The following is a 27,635-nucleotide window of genomic DNA, read 5'->3' as shown; positions in this document are numbered from 1 at the left end:
GCAACAAAAGCTTTACATTGTACGTCAATATATGTGACAATAAATTAAACTGATACTGAAATGACAGCCTTGTCACTACCGTGTCAGCAGGTTCATCCGCTATGTCCGAAATTGGTTATAAGTGGGTCGATTAAAATGAGGGTTTACTGTATTGCCTTTGCAAAACAGTTAGGAGGGAAGATTGAGAACATAACTGAAATGGGATTTTGGGAAGTAGCCTTTTAAAGGTGCCCAGTAAATTAGAGAAGGCTTGACAGGAAGTTCAGAGTTCCAGAGGGTAAGAGAAAAACCGAACAGAATTGTGGGAGGGGGGGTTGTGGGGTGGTGCGTAGGGGCCAGGCAGAGTTGAAAAACAAAACACTTAAACATTGAGCCAGAAGAAATAGAATTAGAAAAGGCCAAGGAGAGATTTCATTGTTCAGATGTAAACAAAGAGCGCTTGCCACTCGCAATATCACCTGTGACCGCTCAGGGAAATGCAACTGAGCTCTTATCAGGGGGATGGACCATCAGTTGCTTGAAAATCAGTGTTCAACCTGTAGAGTACAGCAGAGGAACAGTCCCTTTGGCACACAATGACTGTGCCAAACATGATAAGGGGTAAGGGGGAACTGTACAAAAGGGACGGATTGCATCTTAACAGGTGTGGGACCATCATTCCGGCAGGCAGGTTTGCCACTGCTACACGGGTGGCTTTAAACTGAATAAGGGGTGTTGAATGGGACAGTGGAGGAGTTAAAGGGAAAGGGTTTCTTAAATGTGTGAGCGTAGAGACCGAAGGGTGTAAAATGAGGGTAGAAGAAATAGGTAGCAAGGTGAAAAGTAAAAGTGGCAGGCAGACAAAACCAGGGCAAAAATCAAAAAGGGCCACTTTTCAACATAATTGTATATGGGGTAAGAGTGTTGTAAAAACAAGCCTGAAGGCTTTGTGTCTCAATGCAAGGAGCATTCGGAATAAGGTGGATGAGTTGAATGTGCAGATAGCTATTAATGACTATGATATAGTTGGGATCACGGAGACATGGCTCCAGGGTGACCAAGGCTGGGAGCTGAACATCCAGGGATATTCAATATTCAGGAGGGATAGACAGAAAGGAAAAGGAGGTGGGGTAGTGTTACTGATTAGAGAGGGGATTCATGCAATGGAAAGGAAGGACATTAGTTTGGAGGATGTGGAATCGGTATGGGTAGAGCTGCGAAACACTAAGGGGCAGAAAACGCTGGTGGGTGTTGTGTACAGGCCACCTAACAGTAGTAGTGAAGTTGGAGATGGTATCAAACAGGAAATTAGAAATGCGTGCGACAAAGGCAAAACGGTTATAATGGGTGACTTCAATCTACATATAGATTGGGTGAATCAAATTGGCAGGGGTGCTGAGGAAGAGGATTTCTTGGAATGTATGCGGGATAGTTATCTAAATCAACATGTAGAAGAACCAACGAGAGAGCAGGCTATTTTAGACTGGGTATTGAGTAATGAGGAAGGGTTAGTTAGCAATCTTGTTGTACGTGCCCCCTTGGGCAAGAGTGACCATAATATGGTTGAGTTCTTCATTAGGATGGAGAGTGACATTGTTAATTCAGAAAACAATGGTTCTGAACTTAAAGAAAGGTAACTTTGAGGGTATGAGACGTGAATTGGCCAAGATTGACTGGCAATTAATTCTAAAAGGGTTGACGGTGGATATGCAATGGAAGACATTTAAAGACTGCATGGATGAACTACAAAAATTGTTCATCCCAGTTTGGCAAAAGAATAAATCAGGGAAGGTAGTACATCCATGGATAACAAGGGAAATCAGGGATAGTATCAAAGCGAAGGATGATGCGTACAAATTAGCGAAGCAGCATACCGGAGGACTGGGAGAAATTCAAAGACTAGCAGAGGAGGACAAAGGGCTTAATTAGGAAAGGAAAAAATAGATTATGAAAGAAAACTGGCAGGGAACATAAAAACTGACTGCAAAAGTTTTTATAGATATGTGAAAAGAGATTAGTTAAAACAAATGTAGGTCCCTTGCAGTCAGAAACAGGTGAGTTGATCATGGGGAACAAGGATATGGCGGACCAATTGAATAACTACTTTGGTTCCGTCTTCACTAAGGAAGACATACATAATTTGCCGGAAATAGCAGGGGACCGCGGGTCAAAGGAGTTGGAGGAATTGAGTGAAATCCAGGTTAGCCGGGAAGTGGTGTTGGGTAAACTGAATGGATTAAAGGCCGATAAATCCCCAGGGCCAGATAGGCTGCATCCCAGAGTACTTAAGGAAGTAGCTCCAGAAATAGTGGATGCATTAGTAATAATCTTTCAAAACTCTTTAGATTCTGGAGTAGTTCCTGAAGATTGGCGGGTAGCAAACGTAACCCCACTTTTTAAGAAGGGAGGGAGAGAGAAAATGGGGAATTACAGACCAGTTAGTCTAACATCGGTAGTGGGGAAACTGCTAGAGTCAGTTATTAAAGATGGGATAGCAGCACATTTGGAAAGTGGTGAAATCATTGGACAAAGTCAGCATGGATTTACGAAAGGTAAATCATGTCTGACGAATCTTATAGAATTTTTCGAGGATGTAACTAGTAGCGTTGATAGGGGAGAACCAGTGGATGTGGTGTATCTGGACTTCCAGAAGGCTTTCGACAAGGTCCCACATAAGAGATTAGTATACAAACTTAAAGCACAAGGCATTGGGGGTTCAGTATTGATGTGGATAGAGAACTGGCTGGCAAACAGGAAGCAAAGAGTAGGAGTAAACGGGTCCTTTTCACAATGTCAGGCAGTGACTAGTGGGGTACCCCAAGGCTCAGTACTGGGACCCCAGCTATTTACAATATATATTAATGATCTGGATGAGGGAATTGAAGGCAATATCTCCAAGTTTGCAGATGACACTAAGCTGGGGGGCAGTGTTAGCTGTGAGGAGGATGCTAGGAGACTGCAGGGTGACTTGGATAGGCTGGGTGAGTGGGCAAATGTTTGGCAGATGCAGTATAATGTGGATAAATGTGAGGTTATCCATTTTGGTGGCAAAAACAGGAAAGCTAATTATCTAATGGTGGCCGATTGGGAAAGGGGGAGATGCAGCGAGACCTGGGTGTCATGGTACACCAGTCATTGAAGGTAGGCATGCAGGTGCAGCAGGCAGTAAAGAAAGCGAATGGTATGTTAGCTTTCATTGCAAAAGGATTTGAGTATAGGAGCAGAGAGGTTCTACTGCAGTTGTACAGGGTCTTGGTGAGACCACACCTGGAGTATTGCGTACAGTTTTGGTCTCCAAATCTGAGGAAGGACATTATTGCCATAGAGGGAGTGCAGAGACGGTTCACCAGACTGATTCCTGGGATGTCAGGACTGTCTTATGAAGAAAGACTGGATAGACTTGGCTTATACTCTCTAGAATTTAGAACATTGAGAGGGGATCTTATAGAAACTTACAAAATTCTTAAGGGGTTGGACAGGCTAGATGCAGGAAGATTGTTCCCGATGTTAGGGAAGTCCAGGACAAGGGGTCACAGCTTAAGGATAAAGGGGAAATCCTTTAAAACCGAGATGAGAAGAACTTTTTTCACACAGAGAGTGGTGAATCTCTGGAACTCTCTGCCACAGAGGGTAGTTGAGGCCAGTTCATTGGCTATATTTAAGAGGGAGTTAGATGTGGCCCTTGTGGCTAAGGGGATCAGGGGGTATGGAGAGAAGGCAGGTACGGGATACTGAGTTGGATGATCAGCCATGATCATATTGAATGGCGGTGCAGGCTCAAAGGGCCGAATGGCCTACTCCTGCACCTAATTTCTATGTTTCTATGATGCCAAGAACAACTCTTAGTTGTCTGCATTCAATTCATATCCCTCCATTCCCTGCATATTGATATGCCTATCCAAGTCTCTTAAATGTCACTATCGTATCTGCCTCCACCCATGTTCCAGGCACTCACCAACCCAGTAAAAAATACTTTCCATCACATCTCCTTTAAACTTTGCACCTCTCACCCTAAAGCTATGCCCACTGCTATTTGATATTTCCACCCTGGGAAAAATGGTCTGACTATATACTCAATCTACACATCTCTTAAGTTAAATACTTCGAACAGGTCTCCCCTCAACCTCCATCATTGAGAAAACAATCCAAGTCAGTCCAACCTCTGCTACAGACACACTTAAATTCTGCCCCATCTAATCCCTTCGCATCTAATTACAAGATCAGTATGCAATTGGTCTGCAGGGAACAAAACGCATTGAGTTTAACAGTATGTGGCACAAAGCAAAATTCATACCCTGGAGTCTCATTTCCATTGTCAGAAATCTGGGAATAACTTTAAAGAGCTTCATCTTCTTTAAGGCTTTGATTACAATTTGAATGCATCTCCCTGGAGTTACTTTGATTGATCAACTGAGCTGCCAGAGTCGCTCTACAAGATTCAGCGCAATAAATGCACATGCAAAGACCTTGCTCGTATCAAACAAGAGTTCCACTAAATCAAAACAATCCATATAAACAATTTAACCACAAAACTAAATGACCGAACAGTCTGAAGAAGAGTCCCAGCTTGAAACATCACCTATCCATGTTCTCCTAAGATGCTGTATGACCTGCTGAGTTACTTCAGCACTTTGTGTCTATGCTTGTAAACCAGCATCTACAGTTCTTTGTATCCACAAAATAACAACATGGTTTTGTGCCTGCAAACTACTCCATACTCTGCAGTGGCTAATGGTTTGTTAAATATAATGAGCGATCTAACTAATACTAATCTCTTGGTCCCTCTTCAAGCTTCATCAAAATAGACTAGAATACAGCAAACTGACTGATCTCACCCCTCCCCCCTCGAACCACATGGAGCAGTTACGAAGAACATTGACACAAGCTTTTTCTGACTTACCAACCTTACTGCTACATGCAATATACTCCATTTAACTCAACAGTGGTGCAAGGAACTACCCCACTTCATTGGGAGCATGCCTCCACTGGGACGGATTAAGTAGAATCTGCAGATAGACACAAAAAGCTGGAGTAACTCAGCGGGACAGGCAGACCCTTGAAAGGTCTCGACCAGAAAAGTCACCCTTTCCTTCTCTCCAGAGATGCTGCCAGGCACGCTGAGTTACTCCAGCTTTTTGTGTCTTTCCTCGGTTTAAACCAGCATCTGCAGTCAGTCTTACACAAGTAGAATCTGCAAATTGGAATGTTCACAAAATCTCTGAAGATTGCTCATGTCAAAGTTCTGGTCTTTGCAAGTTAAAGATGTGTGGTAGTTGTCATGAAGGGACAACAAGCACCTTGGGAGGTATGTTATCTCAATGCCAAGGATAAATTCTGAACATCACATTACCCTATATACAAAAAATGTTTTTCTCTGCAGATGGACTGGTCCAAGTTTTGGACCACGGGGAGTGTAAAACTAGAGGGCATGCATTTAAGGCAAGAGGAGAACCAAAGGACATAGGTTTAAAGTCAAATACTGGATGACATATATTTAAGTTGAGAAGGGAAAGATTTAATAGGAACATAAAAAATGGTGGTGGGAATACAGAACTTGCTGCCAGAGGAGGTAGTTGAAGCCACAACATTTAAAATATATTTATACAGGTATATGGTTAAGAAAAGTTTAGAAGGATATGGCCCAAACACTGGCAGGTGGGACTGGTATAGATGGGGGCATCTTGGTCAGATTGGGCAAGTTGGATCGGGGACCATTTCCATGCAGGATGACTCGATGATTATGAGAAAGATTTGAAGATTAAAGTAAGTTTATCCATACAGAGGAACATACAAGGAACGAGCTGCCAAAAGTAGTGGTGGAGGCAGGTACAATTGGACAGAATTATTTTCAGTCCAATTGGACAGATAAAATTCCAATTTTAAAAATGTTCTCATTCTATCCTATGTAAACCTGGTCACCCAAAACTCCGCAGCTCATGTCCCGCAACTAGGTATCATATTCTAATTAACTTTAAGTACCTCAAAATAATTTATTTCATTCAATGTAGGATATAAACAAAGCTGAATGCTGGCCCAGACCATTAATTATGCAAAAATTACCTTAAGCATCGTAAAATCTTGAACTAAATTTTACTACTTGCAATATAAGTAAATGCTTCAATAAATATCCTTGATTGGATGGGAATGATAACTCTCTGCAAGTTTGATGTGATAACAAGTACAGAATGGCGTTGCTGAACCTTTGCACAAATGAGATGTGCCCAGGATTTGTTCAGCACTAATCAGCTTTGTATCTTCCAAATCCAAACCCTGAAAATCTGCTCGGATTGTCATTTAAATGAGTGGGCTTGTCCAGCAGTCCAAGGGACTAAGCCACACTTGTACTTCATTGAGCTGGATGTTAACGTTAACCTGGACACGGGGAGGGGAGGTAAACCCTGGTAAAGAAGCCTCCAGAGTACGAGGATTGTTGTTACTCACCCAGCTCTACAAAATGAAGATAGGAAGACGAGCTGTGGGGGATGAGAAGCAGATTTGTCCCCGAAAATTCAGGGTGAGGGATGGAGGGATAGAGGAATTTGGAGGAGGCCCTCCTGGTTCGGGGTGGGGGCAGCGTACCTCTCCCGTGTGGGTGTGTAATGCAGGAAAGCGAACCCCAGCCCGCGCTCCCGCCGCTGATATAGTGAGAGATAAGTGAATACCAACCGTCGCGGACTGAGTCGGGGCCGCGAGCCGCCGCCACCCGCCGCTCTGTCACTAATGTGCCACCCGCTCCACTGTTGTCATAGCGCCGCCACGAGCAACGCTCCGACAGTGCGCAGGGCTGGAAATTGCTCCACTGCCTTGTAGGAATTGTAGTCCTGATGTAGCACTCTCTCCACCACGATCTTTGCTCTCCACTGCCTGCCTCTGAAATAAATCAGAAAGCATCCAGCAGGTCAGACGTCATAGTGGAAAGGAAACAGTTATCTTTTCGGGTAGGGCGGGATGTCTTAGGTGAAATGTGACATGTTAATGTTTCTCTTTTCACAAATGCTGCCTGACATGATGCGGTCCCAGCATGTTCCCAGCATGTTCCATTCAGTCCACACGTTGCAGACCGAGCACTCGAAAAATACATTGCAGATTCCATAACCAGTTTCAACAATGAGCTGGAATTTATCGGAAACCTCCCCTCTTACAGTCTGAAGAAGGGCCCCAACCCGAAACGTTACACATCCATGTCCTCCAGTCAGAGACGTTGCCCGACCCACAAAATTACGCCAGCACTTTGTGTTCTGAGCAGGATACCAGCATCTGCGGTTCCTTGTGTTCTCTCTTACATCTCGTTTGATTCATATTTCCAAAGAGCGGATAGTTTGCATGCCCCTTCTACTATACCAGTGCCAGCTTTTACAGCCTACTCAATGAGAACCCGAGAAAATAATTGGGGAACAATGATTGCAATTTATTTTTACAATTTGTGACACGTAGAAAAATAGATGCAGGAGTTGGCCATTCAGCCCTTCGAGCCAGCACCTTCCAAATGGGAAACCATGCTTGTCATCAGGAAGAGGAAAGCAGGCGAAACATCATACAATATCCTTGGTGCCACCCTTGAAGAATCCAAACAGACCAAATATCTTGGCGTCAAATTACAGAACGATCTACGTTGGAATGGTCAGACTCGTCATGCAATGGTGAAAGCAGCAGGAGCCTAAATTTTCTGAGACGCAACTTTCATAATTGTTCAACTTCTGTCAAGGAAAAGTTATACTTCACCCTCGTTAGACCACATTTGGACTACGCAGTTGCTGTATGGGATCCATACACAAATAGAAACATTTCTTCCATCGAATGTGTCCAAAGACAGGCAGCTCGATTTGTACAAATACCTATGAGAGAGAAGCGAGTGTTACCAAACTTCTGAGTTCACTGGGTTGGAATCCTCTCCAAGACAGAAGTAAAGCTCACCTGTTTTTACAAAATGTTAAATGGTCAGCTCGACATTACTAAACCTACATCAAACCCAAACCTATTTGGAGCCGATGAGGGCATTTGACCCAATTTGAGATACCAGCTACCAAGACAATGTATATCAATTCATTCTTGCCCCGCACATTTAAAGCATGGAACAGTCTTCAACCTACCATGGTTACCCAACCAGACACAACTAAAAAGCTCTTCTTCTCCAAGAACAATTTTTTGCTTAAGTTCACCCTCCGCCACCTCCAGTTTAAATTCCATTTAGAATATTTTGGAGAACCAAGAACCAAGAAGAACTGCCATTCAATATGATCATGGTTGATCCTCTAAAATCAGTATCCCAATCCTGCTTTTTCCCCTTATCCCTTGAATCCTTTAGCCCTAAGTGCTAAATCCAACTCTTTCTTGAAAACATCCAGTGCCTTCTTTGGCAGAGAATTTCACAGATTCGCAACTCTCTGGGTGAAGAAGTTATTCCGCATCTCAGTCCTAAATGACCTACCTCTTCAACTGTGACCAATGGTTCTGGACTCCGCCAACATCGAGAACATTTTTCCTGTATCTAGCCTGTCCAGCCAAAACTCTAGTGAATACAAGCCCAGTCGACCCATTCTTTCATCTTATATCAGTTCCACCATCCTGGGAATTAACCTGGTGAACCTACGCTGCACTCCCTCGATAGCAATAATAGCCTTCCTCAAATTAGGCCAAAATTGCACCCAATACTCCAGGTGCAATCTCAACAAGACCCTGTACAATAGCAGTCTCCTAAACTTAAATCCTCTCGCAATGAAGGCCAACATGCCATTAGCTTTCTTCACTGCCTGCTGTACCTGCATGCTTACTTTCATTGACTGATGTACAAGCGCACCCAGGTCTCATTGTACCTCCCCTATTCCTAATCTGACACCATTCAGATAATAATCTGCCTTCTTGTTCTTACATTTATCCACATTATACTGCATCTGCCATGCATCTGCCCACTCACCCAACCTATCCAAGTCACCCTGCGTACTCTCCTAGTGGCAGCATGCTGTAAAGGTCGCAAATTTGTTTGCTCCCTTAACTTTTAACCTTCACTTACCACTTTTACAATGTTACTTGGTATTACTTGGCTTCAAGGCACGATCTAACTTTTCATAAAGTGTTGATAACACTTTTATACGCCTTAATTGTGAAAAGGATGGAGACAAGAGGGAAATGAGGCTCCCCAAGGAAGGAACGTGGAAAAGCCACAGCCACAGCCACAGCCACAGCTTCTGACTCCAGTATTTTAGAAGCAATATCGAAAATGAACGATGAACTGAAAAATGAAATGAAAACAAGATTTTGCAGTTTGGAAGAAATGGTGAAAGGAGTTTCGAGCAAATTGAAGGAAGTTCAAGAAAAGCTAATTGGGTTACAAGATGAATCTCGTGAACAGAAGGAACAAATTGATAACTCGCGAACCCTGGGCCAGGAGAGAGATTTGAAGATTGAAAAACTGGAACAGAGAATGAATGAAAATACTCGAGCACTCCAGCAATACAAGATCAAAAATATGGATCTGGAAAACAGAAGCCGTCGACTGAATTTGCGAATTGTTGGTTTGCCGGAAGGTCAAAAAGGAGATAATGTTATAAAATATGCTTCTAAAATGATAAAGGAGACTTTCCACATTGAGCACTATGAAAATCTTCCATTTTTGGATAACCCACACAGGATTGGGAAGAAATCTGATAATAAACCGAGACATTTGATTGTTCGGTTTCACTTCTTGCAAATGAAGGAGAATATTCTCCAGGCAGCAAAAACGTTGGGCGTGGTTGAATATGAATATGTGAATATGAAGGATGCAAGTTTCGGTTTGTTCCTGATTATAGTTACGAGCTTTTGGAAATAAGAAAGTCTTTCCATATGTAATGTCTTTTTTAGATATTTACAAATTAGACAATTTTTGAAGGCTACTCTACCCTTTTTTCCGTTACCACATCAAACCAAAATTTTGTTAAAAACTTTTACATTTGAATCCTTATCAGAAAGGATTAATAACGACTATTTATGTTGATTTTGAAATTACAAATAGATATATTTGATAAAATTAAGAATGACAGGGAAAGAGAACTCCAGATTTCTCTATCTATAGAGAAATGGAAGAGTATTCTTCAATTAGTTAATACTTCCTCAATGTGTGCAAGACATGCTCTAATACAATTCAAGGTGGTTCACAGAGTGCATATGTCAAAAGATAAGTTAGCTGTTTGTTATGGTCATATAAATCCTACATGTGACATATGTAATTCTGAAGTGGCCTCACTAACCCATATGTTTTGATCCTGCCCACTTTTGGAAAAATATTGGAAAGACATTTTTGACATTTTTGATACTATTTCTGTAGTTTTAGGTATTGATTTACAACCTCATCCTATTACTGCAATTTTTTGGGCTACCAATTTTAGATTCTATTCATTTGTCCCGTTCCGCCCATTGCTTTTACCACATTAATCTCAAGAAGATCTATTTTATTTAAATGGAAAGACTCTAACCCTCCGACCACACTCCATTGGTACTCTGAAACGATATCATGTTTAAATTTAGAAAAACTCAGGAGTGACATTAGAAACATAGAAACATAGCAATTAGGTGCAGAAGTAGGCCATTCCGCCCTTCGAGCCTGCACCGCCATTCAATATGATCATGGCTGATCATCCAACTCAGTATCCCGTACCTGCCTTCTTTCCATACCCTCTGATCCCCCTAGCCACAAGGGCCACATCTAACTCCCTCTTAAATATAGCCAATGAACTGGCCTCAACTACCCTCTGTGGCAGAGAGTTCCAGAGATTCACCACTCTCTGTGTGAAAAAAGTTTTTCTCATCTCAGGATTCCCCCTTATCCTTAAGCTGTGACCCCTTGTCCTGGACTTCCCCAACATTGGGAACAATCTTCCTGCATCTAGCCTGTCCAACCCCTTAAGAATTTTGTAAGTTTCTATAAGATCCCCTCTCAATCTCCTAAATTCTAAGTGGGTTGGGGTGAACAACTGGAAAGGGAGAAGGGAAAGGAGGGATGCTACTTAAATTTAGATATTTCAGTGTTAATAATCTTGGGTTGTAATCTATCCAAATGGAATATGAGGTCCTATTCCTCCAATTTTCATGGAGGAGGCCCAGGACAAAAAGGTTGGTATAGGAATGAGAAGAGGAGTTAAAATCATTATCAACCAGTGGCTCCCGCAGGCCTTGGTGGACTGAGTGCAAGTCATGGACTATGTGTTTCATAAAACAGTCACCTAGTTTTTGCTTGGTCTCGATGATGTTAAGGAGACCATATTGTGAGTATTGAATACAGTAGATGAAGTTTGAAGAGGTGCACGTGAACCTCTGTCACACCTGGAAGAGCTGGATGTAGGTGAGTGTCATGACCAAAGATTATAGATTCCTCTATAATCTATAATCTTTGGTCATGACGATGAGTCATGATAATGATATGCAAATATCATGACCTTTGTATCAGCTGACTTGGAGGTCAGATCGCATGTGCACTGTGTAAGCCGAAGCAGGAGGCCATGGCTGGGTGAGATAATAAACTCGGAGATCAAGGAAGGTAACCTCTAAATATTGTCTCAGTTTCATTATTATTCCACATCACAGGCGAAGATGTGACAGTGAGGAGGAAATGTAGGAACAGGTGTAATGTCTCCTGTAGTTGGAAGGCAAAGTACTTGGTGAGGGAGTGGTTTGTTTGGTAAGGAGTGAGTGAACCAAGAGTTGTGGATGGAATGGTCTCTGCAGAAAAGGATGGGAATGGGAAAAATTTCTGAAGAAAGATCCCAAACCGAAATATTGTTCATTGATGATGCCTGTCCCGCTGAGTAACTCCAACACTTTTTGTTTGGTTCAAGATGTGTCTGCTTTGATAACAATCAGCACGGGAGCACCTCAAGGCTGCGTGCTCAGCCCCCTGCTGTACTCACTCTATACTCATGACTGCGTAGCCGGTCACAGTGCGAACTCCATCATCAAGTTCGCTGACGACACCAGTGTTGTGGGACGTATCACTGATGGGGATGAGTCAGAGTATAGAAGAGAGATCGAGCAACTGTCCATATGGTGCCAGCACAATAACCTGCCATCAACACCAGCAAAACCAAGGAACTGATTGTGGACTTTGGAAGGAGTAGGATGGGGACCCACAGCCCCGTTTATATCAACAGGTTGATGGTTGAAAGGGTCAAGAGCTTCAAATTCCTGGGCGTGCACATCTCTGAAGATCTTTCCTGGTCCTAGAACATTAATGCAATTATCATGAAAGCTCATCAGCACCTCTACTTCCTGAGAAGATTACGGAGAGTCGGTTTGTCAAGGAGGACTCTCTCTAACTTCTACAGGTGCACAGTAGAGCATGCTGACTGGTTGCATCGTGGCTTGGTTGGGCAGCCTGAGCGCCCTGGAGAGGAAAAGACTACAAAAAGTAGTAAACACTGCCCAGTCCATCATCGAGGGGATCTATTCCATCGAGGGGATCTTTTGCAGTCGCTGCCTCGAATAGGCTGGCAGTATCATCAAAGACCCACAACATCTGGCCACACACTCATCTCCCTGCTACTTTCAGGTAGAAGGTACAGGAGCCTGAAGACTGCAACAAACAGGTTTAGGAATAGCTACTTCTCCACAGCCATCAGGCTATTAAACCTGGCTCGGACAAAACTTTGATTATTAATAACCAATTATCTGTTATTTGCACTTTATCATTTTATTTATTCATGTGTGTATACATTTATATTACAGTGTTTGGACACATTGATCTGATTTGTAGTAAATGGCTACTATGTTCTGAGTGCTGAAGCAAAGCAAGAATTTCATTGTCCTATCAGGGACACATGACAATAAACTCACTTGAACTTGAAGATTCCAGCATGTGCAATTCTTGTGGCTCCAGGGATGTGAATATTTTTTACATTAAAGGAGCCATAATAGTTAGCAAAATTGGTTGTGTAACTAATAGAAAGAAAATTGGGGGTGCATGAAGACATAGGTGCATCCGGAAGTTAATCCGTTTTGGAAGGGCTGACAACACAGGGGTGTATGCACCAAAGATCTTTGGTATGCACGATACATGGCAGGTAACTAATCGATGTTCAAAACAGCTTAACTGAACAAATTACCTTCTATCCGGTAAAGAAGAATTATTCCTCAAGGACATTTGAGATATTGCTGTGGAAAGTTAAGACAACCGATCTCCCGTAAATGCAATGCGTTTAACCTCTGACTGCTTGAGTGAGTTGGAGATTGCGCATGCTCGCTGGCCGTGAAGGTGGCGCCGGCGCAGTGAGGAGGGGATGGAGCGGGCGGCGGTGACGCGCCTGGGCGTGGTGGTGGGCGCTGGTCTGTGTGCGGTGATCGGTGGCGCTGTGTTAGCCCAGTACATCTTCACCATGAAGAAGAAGGCCGGTCGCAAGACCAAGATCATCGAGATGGTGAGTGAGCTGGAGCCCGCCCGCTGCTCGGGTCACAAAGACGGGTGTCCGGGCGCGGCGGCGGCGGCGTCACCGGTGCAGAGCGCGGTCGGAGCGGCTGGTGGGACGGAGGGAGGGAGGGAGGCAGGTGAGGTGCCGGCGGTGGCTCGGCGCCATTGATCGGTAAAGATGGAGCAGACTGGCTGATGGCTGAGAGACCGAGGCTCGGCTGCAGCTCGGCACTGCTTGAAGGGCAACTGAGACAAACTTGTTATTTTATTCAAGAAGAACCAGGAAATGCCCGGCAGGCCTGCGGCACAGTGCAGAGAGAAACGAGTCCAACGCATTTCCAATATTTCCTATTTCTATTTCAGATTTACAACGTTTGTTTTTACTCCTTGATCTGTCTGCTGTATATAACTCAATTATGTGCAAGCCATTTCCCTCGACTCCAGCCCGCAAAATATCCAGATGGGTGGATATCCAGACCTGACAAGTTACACAACAGTTGCTTTTCTTTCTATATCACACGAGTATCAGGGATGTGCCCCGTTCCACTCCCCTTGAATGCAGAAACAGGTGAACTTATTATGGGGAACAAGGAAATGGCAGAAGAGTTGAACGGGTACTTTGGTTCCGTCTTCACCAAGGAAGACACAAACAGTCTCCAGATGTACTAGGGAGGCAGATGAACTGAAAGAAATTTGCATTAAAAGGGCCTGTCCCACTTGGGCGCCATTTGCGAGTCATTTACGTGACATCATTTACGTGTTGTGACGCGCACGTGATGAGCGCATTACGTGCGCATGGTGCATGGTGACGTAGGCAGGGTCGCGGGCGGCGCCCCAGGATTTTGGGATGTACAAAATCTGCGCGCGTTCTGCGTGACGCCCAAGCGGGACAGGCCCTTTTAATGCAAATTCCTTTCAGGCGAGAAATAGTATTGGGTAGACTGATGTGACTGATGGCTAATAAATCCCCAAGGCCTGATGGTCTGCATCCCAGGGTACTCAAGGTGGTGGCTCTAGTAATCGTGGGCATATTGGTGATCATTTTCCAATGTTCTTTAAATTCAGGTTCTGTTCCTGTGGATTTGGAGATTAGGTAATGTTATCCCACTTATCTAGAAAGGAGCGAGAGAGAAAATGGTTTTAACCCAGAGAGTTGTGAATTTGTGGAATTCTCTGCTACAGAAGGCAGCAGAGACCAATTCACTGGGTGAATTTAAAAGAAAGTTAGACAATTATAGTGCAATAATGATAATAGTCTATTACTGCATCAGTGACATAACCAAGATGGTTTATTTCCTACCGTGTAACATCACCTGAAACCAGCCCACTTCAGTTGGCCCACGTGTTTGCTACCACTCAATTTGACTATTCTAATAGTTGTGAAGAGCCTCTCAGCTTTCTTTCCACATGTGTATGAGACATGTGAATGTCCAAAACCCACTTCTATTGATTCCTATTACATTTTAAAATTTATATATTTTGTCAAACCACTCAGCATCACTAACTTCACCTAATCCTGCAATCTTCCAAGAAATCTATGCAAGGCCATGGCTGCATAATGCAACTAGCTGGATTTCCATTACTTAAACCACAATTGGGCTCACTTCAGTTTATAGACGCAAGTACAGGTGCACAACCTTTTATCCGAAAGCCTTGGGACCAGACACTTGTCGGATTTCGGACTTTTTCGGATTTCAGAATGGAAGATTTTTAGCGTAGATTAGGTAGGTAGCGCGGGCGGTTTGAAAAGTCTGGAGCTGCTGCCTCCTCCCCGGAGACCGGGAGAATCATTGCATAAATGTTAGTCAGTTAGTTTGGAGGGATTTTATGTGGTGGTGGTGGTGTAGGGGTGAAGGGGGAAACTTTAATTCTTAGTCCCCTACCTACCTGGTCGGCGACTCCCAACCTCGCGGAGCTGGGGGCTCCGTCCGGCCGCGGGCGGCGCCAGTTGTAGCTCCGACCCCGGCAACTCTACCCCTGGCTGCGAGGCGCTCCAAATCCAGCGCGGCCCGCGGCCAGACGTCCCAGCTCCGCGAATGTCGGGAGTCGGCGACGTCGCAGCGCTGGGATACCAGCGGGGAGCGAGCAATGCCTTACCGGGTCGCCGTGCGGCAAGCTCCGGAGCGCTGTGGCCGCCTTCTTCCAACATTCGCGGAGCGTCGCTGGATTTGGAGCCGCGGAGCTGGGGGCTCCGTCCGGCCGCGGGCGGCGCCGGTTGTAGCTCCGACCCCGGCAACTTTACCCCTGGCTGCGCGGCTCCAAATCCAGCAACGCTCCGCGATGTTGTGTGTCGGCGGCCACAGCGCTCCGGAGCTTGCCGCACGGCGACCCGGTAAGGCATTGCGCTGCGACGCCGCCGACTCCCGACATTCGCGGAGCTGGGGCGTCCGGCCGCGGGCCGCGCTGGATTTGGAGCGCCTCGCAGCCAGGGGTAGAGTTGCCGGGGTCGGAGCTACAACCTGGCGCCGCCCGCGGCCCCACCGGCCACAGCGCTGCGGAGCTTACTGCACAGCGACCCGGTAAGGCATTGACCGCTCCCCGCCTCTCTGACCAGGTAGGGGACTAAGAATTAAAGTTTACCCCTTCACATAAAAGCCCTCCAAACTAACTGACTAACATTTAAGCAATGATTTACAGATGTTTAAGCGTCTCCCGGTCTCCAGGGAGGAGGCAGCCGCTACAGTAGTACAGACCTGGGTTGACCGTGGGTCGTTTTGGGTCAGGTTTGGCGCCAAACGCGAGCTTTGGTGCGCAGACGACATCTGGAAAAAATGGCCGGTTTTCGGAGCTTTTCGGTTTCTGGAACACCGGATAAAAGGTTGTGCACCTGTATGGAATTAGGCACTTTGGCCTGCCAAGTTCACAACAACCTTTTACATTAGTTCCAAGCTATCCCATGTTCTCATCCACTTCCTACATATGGCAATTTACAAAAGCCAATTAACCTATATCTCTCACATCTTTGGGGTGTGTGAGGAAACCAGAAAACCGATTTCTATGTGGAATAGTAAATTGGAGACACAAGTGTTTTCTCCCCTGCCATACACAAATTGGAAGAACAGCACCTTGTATTCCACTGGGTAGCCAATGGGTACCCAATGGCATGAACATTGAATTCTCCAATTTCAGTAAACTATCATCCTCACCTCATCCAGTTTCCTCCCCCACATGCACACACTTTTCTTTCCACCCCATGCCTCTGTCATCCTTTTCTTTTCCCCACTTCCATCCACTCATCTTCCATCCCTCCTTGCCCTGGGGCCTACATTCATACCACCAAACCCGGCTCCCGCCTACCCATCATCCCCACCCCACCACCCCCCAGTTCCCTTATGTATCAGATTCCACCAGCTGCACCATTTTATCTTCTTCACGCCTTGGTTGCTATCTGCACCCTTCTTTCCACGTCTGCAAATCAAACTTTTTGACATCTGAATCACCGATCACTTGCCAGCTCGACCCAGCCCTTCCCGTCACTTCTCTATAGGTTTTTTTACTCTACTCCATCAGTCTGAAGAAGGGACTTCCATGCTCAGGTGCTGCCTGTCCCGCTGAGTTCATCCGGAAATTTGTCTTTTGCTGTTGTTACTGGATCTGCTCTATTGCATTAGTTAAAAATATGAAAGCAGGAACTTGGTGTGAACTATCACAAGAGTTGCTTCAGCGGCAGTGCAATTTTCCTGATATGTTACTCAAGTAAGTGGGTGGGCGGCGCGACTCACGTCGCAGCGGCCTCTGCAGTCCGTCTGTCTTTTTTTATTATTTTTTGCCTCGTTTGAAGGTAGTTTTTTTTAATTTATTTTTTAAACTGGCTATGTGTGTGGGTGGCGGGGGGTGGGGAAACGTTTAAAATCTTTTCCCTGTAAGGAGAACCCGACCTTTTCTCTGTCGGGTCTCCGTTGTCGTTGGGGCCGAGCACCCTGGAGCGGCCTCCAACCGGAACGACCTGGGGCTCCAGTCGCGGAGCGGAGCTACTTACCATCGTGGAGCTGGCCGAGTTCGGAGCGGGTGGAGCTGTGGTGGCGTGCGGCTGCGACCCGACCCCTGAGATTCGGAGACTTACCGCAGGTCTGGTAGACAGTAACACCGGGAGCCCGCGGGTCCCTGCTGGGAGACCGCTTTTCGGGGCTTCCGCAACAGCGACTTCTCCCGCCCGAGTTGCGGGGTTGAATAGTACCTGGAGCAGGGCCTTACATCATCGCCCGGCGCGGCTTTGAATGGCTGCGGGACTTGGTAGCGCCCGCCGGGGGCTCCAACACCAGGACCCGGAGCATGGCCTTGCATCGCCCGGCACGGCTTTAATGACCGCGGGACACTTACCATCGCCCGCCGGGGGCTTTGACTCTGACATCGGGAGGAGAATGGGGAGTGCAGGCGAGAGATAAGTCTTTGCCTTCCATCACAGCGAGGAGGAGATGCGCTGATGTGATGGATGTTTGTGTAAATTGTGTTGTGTCTTGGTTCTTTTCCTTGTGTGTATGACTGGAAACCAAATTTCGTTTGATTAAATGACAACAAATAAATTGTATTGTATTGTAAATCAAATGTTAGTAAGGAGCTGCTATTACAAGATAGATAGTCGGCCAATCAGTCATCCGAACAAAGTGATAAAACCGAATAAAGTGATGAAACGAGACAGCAGATGCTAGAATTTTGAACAAAAACAGCACTGAAAGTACTGAAACAGCGGGTCAGGCAACATCCGTGTAAGGAAATTGTAGTAGTTATCAGTAGGTAGTCTGTCGCCTGTGTTGGAGATTGATAAAGGGGAGAGAGGTGTCAGAGACGGTCTAAATTAATTTAAGGGCAGGGTGGAAGTTTGTTGCAACGTTTATGAAATCAACAAGTTCTGCATGGGTGCAGGAAGCAGGCCAAATGAAATTGGTGATGTAGAAAAATAATTGGCAAATTGTTCTGGGTTTGGAGCAAAGTATTCAATATAACCATGTAGTCAGTAGATAGTCTATCCCTTGTGATGGAGCTGAGATAAAAATGTAACTTGAGCAAAGAGTTAGTTTTTGTGTGGCATTGTAAAGGAAGAAATTGGGATAGAGAGGTTCTGGGAAGCAATTTCAGAAGATGAGCCTTTGCAAATGGCACATTTAAGTTTGGTGTTAAAACACAAAATTTATATGAAAGCTGTACAGCTGCAGGAGATTAGTAGAAAGGGAAAAGACCATGAGGAGATTTCAAATTATCATATTGAATCTAAATATTGCTTAGCACGGCACCATTGTAGTAAGTCAGCAATCACAGTAGTGAATGTTAAATGAAATAACTAAATTGTGATTCACAGTACTGGATTGAGCTCAAATTTGTTGAGCACTGAACAAGAAAAAACTGGGAGTGCTGAATGCTCAAGTCTATATGGCAAAGTCGCATAGATAAAAGTTTCTGCAACCAGGGAAATGGTCTAGATAACCAAGTTCAAGGGCAAATGAGTTTAGCAAGTCATACCAGAAATATCCTGCTCAGTGTGAAGCAACTGGCCCAGAAACACCAGTTCAACTCCCTGCAGGAGTCACAGTAATAGGCCTTTCTCACGGGGCGACTTGACACAAGATGTAACCAGAGTGAAGTGGTCGTGGTCTAGCACGATATCACACGATATAACGGGGGGGGGTAGATAAAGAGTTCCCACGGTACTCGGCATTTCTGTTATTTGTGCGAGTGACTTGTCCGTCTCCCGAGCTTTCCCGTTAAATCTTGAATGATCATTGTAAACTGTCAAGTGTAATTAAATCATCACGTGGCACAAGTGATGGGGGGAGAGGGAGAAATGAGGGGAGACGTATATACATACACAAAGCAGAGTTTTACTGTGTATGTGGGAGACACAGATGGACTGAGCATAGTACCTCGGTCTTACTGTGTGTGGGAGAGGGGGTAGAAAGACGTACACTCACAGAGGCAGAGTCTCTCAGCCTGTGTGAGAGGGAGGGAGGGAGAGAGAGAGAGAGAGGCACACACAAGGTGGATGTGAAATCTCACCTGCCTGTTTCAGTGACAGACACCCGCCGCCAGTAAATGAAGACACCCCCATCTGTCTCCCCCTCCTCTCCCTCGACTCCCCCACCTTTCCCTCCCAACTCCAGTCCCGTCCCAACCCCCTGGGAAGCTGAAGGGAACAACAATTAATTGCTGCCTGCCCGCTGAGTTAAAGAGTTCCCACGGTAGTAAGACAATGTTAGTTGCGCCCAAGTTTAAATTTCCAACGTGTGTTTCAGAGTAAAGAGTCAGCGCAGAATCCTTGATAATCAAAAACTGTCTGAATCAGCAAGTTAGACACAAAATGCTGGAGTAACTCAGCGGGCCAAGCAGCATCTCTGGAGAAAAGGAATAGATTCCATTTTTGGTCGGGACCCTTCTTCGGGATGATTGTAGGGGGGAACTGGAAGCAAGAAAAGACCGGGACAAATCAGGGCCAACAACAGATGACCTCAGCAGGGTATTTTGAAGAGGGGTCCCGACCCGAAATGTCGCCTAACCCTTTCCTCCAGAGATGCTGCCTGACCCACTGAGTCACTCCAGCACTTTATGTCTACATTTTGTTCCCTGATAGGCCAATTGTTGGATAGGGATAGTGTGATCCCAAGAGGGAACCATCGTTGCAAACCTTGGACTGGTTAACTGACATTTACTGCATGGGGGAGGGGGGGGGGGGGGGGGCAGGAGGGGGGTGGGCGAGGGAGAGAGAGAGAGTGTAAGTTACCTAAAATTAAATAATTCAATCCGGGGTTCGATCCTGACCATGGGTGCACCGGTTTCCTCTCACACTCCAGAGATTACAGGTTTGTAATTTAATCGGCTTCGGTAACATTGTAAAATTGTCCCTGGAGTGTATAAGAATAAGTGGTCGGCGCGGACTCAGTGGGCCAAAGAGCCTGTTTCCGCTCTATATCTCTAAAATCTGAAGTTAGGTAATGTCTAAAGGAACTGCAGATGCTGGTTAATACGCACAAAAGGACACAAAATGTTGGTGAAACTCAGCAGGGAAGTCAGATCTGGGAAGAAAAACATAAAAAGCTGGAGTAAGTCAGCGTGTCAGGCAGCATCTCTGGAGAAAAAGAATAGGTGGTGATTCGAATCGGAACCCTTCTTCAGACATTCTAATTGGAATTGAGTCTGAAGATGTGTCTCGTCCCGAAACATCACCTATTTTTCTCCAGAGATGCTGCTTGACTCGCTGAGTTACTCCAGCTTTTTGTGTCTGTCTTCGTTTTAAACCAGCATGTGCAGTTCACTCCTTTACACGGGTCTCTGGAGAACATTGATTGGTAGCGTTCCGGACCCTGTTTCGGAAAGGCATCGATCGCTGGTCGGCGAGGACTCCGAGCTGTATCTCTCAAAGAAGTACATGTGAAAAATTTCTCACGGACCATAAAAATGCGGGACCTTTCAGTAAAGTCCCTTTTAAAGATTATAGTTATTTTCTTGAATCTCATTAACATAACGCATGAATAAGTTGATGTCCATATGCGGATGCAAATCTTTATTTTTTAAATTCAATCCCACAGAAGACAATTTTTACTCACCTTCTGTCCCCTCTGTCCAGCTTCCGGGTTCACCGTTTGCAGGAGTTCCCACGGTACACGCAAGAGTCAGTACGGATATCGCACTGGCCACTACGTGCATATAATGTTGCAATGTTCAACCACAAGTGTACAAGTCACTCTTGGAGAAATTCAAGCTTGTTTGAATTTTCTCCCGAGTCACCAAGTTACACGAGTACCTGCCGTTAGCGCCATGGTGGTCCACGAATGCCATACGGTTATCGCAAGAGGTTCCCATGATGTTCAACTCTGGTTAACTCTTGCATCAAGTCGCCCCATGAGAAAGGGGTTTAACCGTCAATCTTTATGACTGTATTTGGCTGATATTGGAGATGAAAATAGGTGTCATAATGTAAAAGGTTCAAAAATGAGATCTTGTTCAAATGTAATAAGGGAGATTATGATGTTTGTGCTAGGCCAGAGATTGTGACAGGGTTTTGTCTTACCAATATTTAATTGGAGGAAATCTCATCCATTAATGACAAGTAATTTGATAGTTTAGGAACTCTGGAGGTATCGAGGATTGTGCTAATGGCCATGTGTACAAAGATGCTGTTTCAAAGGTCTTTTATTATCATGTGTACCAATTAAGGTATAGTGATATTCAAATTGCCATACGAATAAAAAAGCAAAAAGACACAACTACATAAAAGTTAACATAAACATCCACCTCAGCAGATTCCCCACATTCCTCACTGTGACGGAAGGCAGTAAAGTCTAATCGTCTTTCCTCTTTATTCTCCCGTAGTTGAGGCAGTTAAACCATCCGTCGGGGCGATCAAAACTCCTGCGTAAGGGAGATCTCAACTCACGTGGTTGGGATGATCGAAGCTCCTGATGATTGGAGCTCTTGAAGTCGGTCTCTAACCAGAGACCACGAGCTCCTCGATGTTAAAGTCCGCAGGTTCCCACAGTTGGAGCTCCAAGATCAATCCCTGACAAAAGGATCGCGAGCTCCGCAATGTTAAAGTCTGCGGGCCCCTGCGGTTGGAGCTCCCGAAGTCCGTCTCCAGCAAAGACAGCCAACTCCTCGATGTTAGGCCGCAGTGTGGACGGAGATGCAATACGGAAAAAAAACGCATCTCCATCGAAGTAAAAGATTTTTTTTAAGTTTCCCCCAACCCCCCGGCCCCCCCCCACATAAAACAAGCTAAAGAACACTAAAACATACATTTAACACATAGTATGAAACAACAAAGAAGGAAGGGGCAGACACTGTTGGCGAGGCAGCCATTGCTGGCATCACCCAGCTATTACATGCTATAAGGTCAATCAAACATTACATGAATATAATCAAGCTGAACTAGAGTACCACAAGAAAGAGAAGCATTCCAAATTGCAAAATATAGTGCTATAATGATATTGCAACAGAGAAACTGAAGACCATAACAAGTGCCTTAGGGAAGAAAGGAGAAGAGGGAATGGTCACAGTGTAAATGGTCCTTTATTATGTTGGCTGCTTTCCTGAGGCAGCATGAAGTATGGGTGGAATCGATGAGGGAAGGTCTGTGGGAGGGGAGGTAAGACTGAGCTACATTGATAACTGCAATTTCTTGCAGTCTTGGGCCCAGCTATTGCCAAACCAAGTTACGATGCATCTTGATAGAATGCTTTCTAAAGGGCCTGTCCCACTTGGGCAATTTTATTCGGCGACTCAGTCGTAGCAGGTCGCCAAAAAAGCAGCGACAGGACTTCCACACGACAATGTCTATGACAAGCTACGACAACCTACCATCTAGTCAACGTCAAACTACCGACAACCGGCGACCCATTAGGACGTCCACCTACGACCACACAGGCGACAACCGAAGTCAACCTACGATCACCGGCGACAAGCTACGACGAGCAAGTTGGTGACAACTGAAGACAATTCAGTCGCCGGTACCTGTCGCCGGTTGACATAGGTAGCCGCCAATGGAATTCACAGAAGTCAACACCCGGCGACAACCAACATCACCTGGCGACAACCTGCGTCATTCTGGCGACAACCTACGACAGCACCTGCGACAGGAGAAGACCAGCTACGTCAAGCCCATAGTCGCTGAAACGTTTCGAACATTTCAAAATCCAGCGGCAACCAGAAAAACATAACGACTCTTTAGGCGACTTGAGGAGACTACACACGACCATACAGGCATCACCCCCGCCGACCATGTGAAAACAGCCTAGTCGCCTGTAGTCACCGAAAAAAATCTCCTAAGTGGGATAGGGGCTTAAGGTGTATCTGTAGAAGTTAATAAAAGTCACTGGAGACAGCCCAAACTTCTTGGCCTTCTAAGGAGGTGTCGGTGTGCGTCCTTGACTGTTGCTTCAACGCAACCGCAACACCAAGAGACCATGGCCGACCATTACACCCGACAGACCATGGCCTGCAGGGGGAGCCGCCAAGCCGGCCCATGTTAGGAGGACCCGGTGGTCTGGAAGTGAAGGCCACCGAGCTGTTGCTGCTCGTCCTATAAAAACCAGAGACCAAGAGGATGGAGCCAGCAACGACGGTGGACGTGCCGGGAGAGGAGCAAGACCTGTAGGAGAGGGCCCGGCCTAACGCGCTTCAAGGTTGGCTGTGGTATGCTCCCCTGGGGAACAAACGTGGATGGGTGAAGTGAGGTCAGGTGTTATATCAATGCAAGTCTGAACTGATTCAAGATTCAAGAGAGTTTATTGTCATGTGTCCCTGATGGACAATTAAAGTCTTGCTTTGCTTCAGCACAACAGAACATAGTGGGCATGACTACAGAACAGATCAGTGTGTCCATATACCATTATATAAATATATACACACATGAATAAATAAACTGATAAAGTGCAAATAACAGATAATGGGCTATTAATGTTCAGAGTTTTGTCCGAGCCAAGTTTAACAACCTGATGGCTATGGGGAAGTAGCTATTCCTGAACCTGGTCGTTGCAGTCTTCAGGCTCCTATACCTTCTACCTGAATGTAGCGGGGAGATGAGTGTGTGGCCAGGATGGTGTGGGTCCTTGATGATGCTGCCAGGCTTTTTGAGGCAGCGACTGCGATAGATCCCCTCGATGGAAGGAAGGTCAGAGCTGATGATGGACTGGGCAGGGTTTACTACTTTTTGTAGTCTTTTCCTCTCCGGGGCGCTCAAGTTGCCGAACCAAGCCACGATGCAACCGGTCAGTATGCTCTCTACTGTGCACATGTAGAAGTTAGAGAGAGTCCTCCTTGACAAACTGACTCTCGTAATCTTCTCAGGAAGTAGAGGTGCTGATGTGCTTTCTTAATAATTGCAAACTGCCCTTTGTATCTGGCATTTCAATGGTGAAAAGTACAACTTTTTTGTGCTACATGGATGTGGAGTTGCATGAAATTAATTTACCATTTGATCATATGTCAAATTGAATTTATAAACACTTTGAAATAAATGTTGATATGTTTATATTAAAAGCAACCCCTTTAATTTGAACCTATCCACCAATGTAAACATTCATTAGCTCCATCATCATTGCATTATTGTTTCAGTGCATCATCTACAAAATGCACTGCAGTTGCTCCAACAATATCTCAGAAACTTGCAATGCCTAATACCAGAAGGGCAAGTGCAAAAATGCATGGAACCACCAAGATTTGAAGGCTTTCCTTCAGGTTGTACACTTTTCTGACCTGGAAATATATCACTTTTCTTTCATTATCATTGCCTCTCAAAGGTTCTTCAAAGGTGAAAAAACGGACAGCTGCAGGCTGGGCAGCCATACCCATACAGGACAGCACCCCCGTTGATCTAAATCAAAGCCCAGCCCAATGAGCACCTTCACCAGAAAGTGTGCAATAGTTGTAGATGGCGATTGCCACATTCTCTATGACAATTAAGGAAGGGCAATAAATGCTGGCCTTGCCAACACCCCACACCCTGAAAAATCAATAAATTTATAGAAGAATATTTAACTTTTGTAATTTGAGTTTGCTTTTAGCAACACCCGTGCATTCATTGCAAGTTCACCTCCCTTTGCAAAACCTGTGATAGTCTATGAATACTTTACAAATGTTTTTCAAATACTTTGAACCTTGAAGTACCACAATAAAATGATCTATCTCGCAGAGGAAAGTACCTTGGATGTATATGTTGCAGTGCTATCATTTCTTTCAAAATTGATTTAACCATGACCATGAATCAAAGAACTAACCATGAGTTAATTTGAGAATTCCATTTTATTTACACCATTGTTATACAAAAAAAACTAAAATGGACTTTTGAATATAATTCAACAACGTTGTAATAAAACTTGTTATTGGAATTTTTGAGCTGGACTTTGAAACACCTTTGTTCCCAATATCTTAACGACGAAACCAGAAGTATAGACTTGTCTGATAAGGGTTAATTAATTACTTTAATCCAATTTAAAATATGTCACAAACAGGCCAGCAAGCCACAATTCAACTGACTATGAGAAATTGAATCTTACGAAATGTTCTGTCCTTCACAGAATAATTAAAAAAAAAACAGAAATAAAGCTTATTCTTTCTCCTTTTTAGTTCCACGTTAAGTGAAATTTGATGTTATCTTGTTTGTATGTTGAAATGGCTTTTACAGCAGTGCTGAATGCAGCATGATCACGCGTGTTTTCTTTCCTGCAGTTTATTGCAATCTATATTCAACAAAACATTCTGTTCGTATACTCGGAACATTTTTTGGCTTTCCCTACCCCCCGAGTGAGTTACATCCACCCTAAAAGGTCACAAAGTATTCAGGCACAGGCTGATAAACAGAAACCCTTACGGGGTTGTGCACAAGTCCTTCTGTTTGTTGCATCATGGCACTGCATTAAAATGATTGGTTCTGCTATTTTGGGCTGTGTCCTATAACTGTACCCTTATATAAGGGCCTTGCTGATGAGCAAAATCTTTCCCATTGCTTGTATAGATTGTAGCGCGGCTAACCTGATAGAAACCTGTATACAACTTGTGCTGCAACACTTACGCAGGTAAACCATGTGCAGGTATATGCACAACAGCTCAAAGTCTTTGAGGTCAGACCTGAAAAATGGTTTAAAATATAGTTTTTCTGGTTATTTCTACAATAGCTACTGTTTTTATTTACTGATTTTGAATATTATTAGTCACTACTATCGTGATTACAGGACCATGAAAGGTTAATGAGCAGATGGGTTGCGCTAAATGCACAGGTAATGGAATAATAAGATCTGTACTTGCAGAACCGACTTTGATTACTTGCTGCAGTGACTAAATATTAACTAAATTCTCGTAGAATCCATGTGTGAAATGTTGCTAAGACAATTTTTTATAGTGTCTAGATAATCTTTTTGTGGCTGCCTTCTTATATCTTATCCTCTGTAGACAAACATCCATAATTACCAAAGCAACTGAACGCAGTAGGGATTGCGAAAGATCAATGTGCTGGACATAAATCAGCTTCCTGCCCTTAGTTTACCCCCCAGAGCACTGTGCAGTGAGCAAGATGGTGGATAAAGAGAGTTTGCAGATGTTAGAGGTATGCCTTCTGGAAATATGAGCTTGAAATTTTTATAACAAAAAATGCAACCAGTCACATTCCTTTCAGTGTTGTTTCCACATACAGAGATGGTTAAACCTGGTGTGTTACTCTGTTCGTTGTAAATATTTTTATTTTAAAATCGTGCATATTTCCCTGTGCTTTGTTCAAGTTCTGTAACCAGTGCTAAAGCATGTAATCATTTGGTAAACTTTTTAAGAGCATTAACAGCAAGTACATGTTTGTAGTTTGTCTGATTGGTTGTTTGTTTGTTTTTTTGCACAAAGTCCGCGAGCATTGCCACTTTTCATTTCACTGCACATCTCGTATGTGTATGTGACGAATAAACTTGACTTGACTTGACTGCATTTGAATTGTGGCTATGCAAACCAATGTTGCTAAAGTATGGATAACATTGGATTTTCAATGTAATTACTGGACAAAACCATTACGTGGAAATAGGACAGTATTTGGGTCAATTATTAGTTTCATAAACATTCTTGATACATAATTATTCTGATGTTGTGGTGATGCACCCTGGTAGAAATTAAAAAATATGTTTTAATATCGTGGATTTGTGCTTTGACAGCGGTTTATCTTCATCAGCATACTGGCGTACAAAGGCAAATTTTGAACTGCCTAATCTGGATTAATACGAAGATGAACTTTTTTTTTTTTCTGCAGGTTTCGATCAAGCAGTGTCGCGTTTTTATTTTTATCTCTATTCTGTTTCTTGATTTAATATTCCGAGATTTCATTTTGCATGTACCTCCAAACTGCATTTAATCAAACCACCAAATCAGAGGGCTACTGTGGTTTGATTAAATTAAGTTCTATTTGTACTGTTTTTATCACAGATAGTAAGTTGATTTAGAATAGGACCTATGACCATTATGGTAAAAAACAACCAACAGATCAATGTTCCTTCAGAAGGTAGACGCCAAATGCAGGAGTAACTCAGTGGGACAGGCAGCATCTCTGGAGAGAAGGAATGGGATGAGAAGGAATCCAGAGATGCTGCCTGCCCTGCTCAGTTACTCCAGCATTTTGGGTCCACCTTCGATACAAACCAGCATCTACAGTTCTTTCCTATACACAATGTTCCTTCAGACATGGTCTCCTTTGGACGTGAAGGTTTGGGACATTCACTATTGCCTTCTGATATTCCATGCATAGTGAGGATCTATGAGCAATAAAATCAAAAGACACATTATGTGCCAATAGCTTAAAGGCATTGCTCAAGTAAAAGAACCA

General features: G+C 44.4%; 2 protein-coding genes across 6 annotated transcripts in view; one reads left to right on the top strand and one right to left on the bottom strand.

Moving 5' to 3' along the window:
- bbs9 (Bardet-Biedl syndrome 9) overlaps nt 1-6,782 on the bottom strand; it is a 373,121-nt gene extending 366,339 nt beyond the window's left edge. Inside the window, exon 1 of one of the 3 annotated variants that reach the window (XM_055634652.1) lies at nt 6,646-6,782. The gene's annotated coding sequence lies outside the window, so the exon portion shown is untranslated. Of the gene's footprint in view, nt 1-6,420; nt 6,440-6,645 lie in introns of those variants that run through there. The other 2 variants (XM_055634651.1, XM_055634653.1) reach the window with 2 other exon arrangements.
- Nucleotides 6,783-13,205: 6,423 nt separating this feature from the next.
- nt5c3a (5'-nucleotidase, cytosolic IIIA) overlaps nt 13,206-27,635 on the top strand; it is a 34,335-nt gene continuing 19,905 nt past the window's right edge. Inside the window, exons 1-2 of one of the 3 annotated variants that reach the window (XM_055634660.1) lie at nt 13,229-13,364; nt 26,228-26,381. In XM_055634660.1, the coding sequence (XP_055490635.1) occupies nt 26,349-26,381 (33 nt within the window). In that variant the 5' untranslated portion in view covers nt 13,229-13,364; nt 26,228-26,348. Of the gene's footprint in view, nt 13,365-25,802; nt 25,855-26,227; nt 26,382-27,635 lie in introns of those variants that run through there. The other 2 variants (XM_055634659.1, XM_055634658.1) reach the window with 2 other exon arrangements.

The sequence above is a fragment of the Leucoraja erinacea genome, chromosome 4 (genome assembly GCF_028641065.1).
Source record: "Leucoraja erinacea ecotype New England chromosome 4, Leri_hhj_1, whole genome shotgun sequence".
Classification (NCBI taxonomy): domain Eukaryota; kingdom Metazoa; phylum Chordata; class Chondrichthyes; order Rajiformes; family Rajidae; genus Leucoraja; species Leucoraja erinaceus.
Note: the sequence above shows the minus strand (reverse complement) of the source record. Positions and strands in the feature narration are given on the sequence as shown.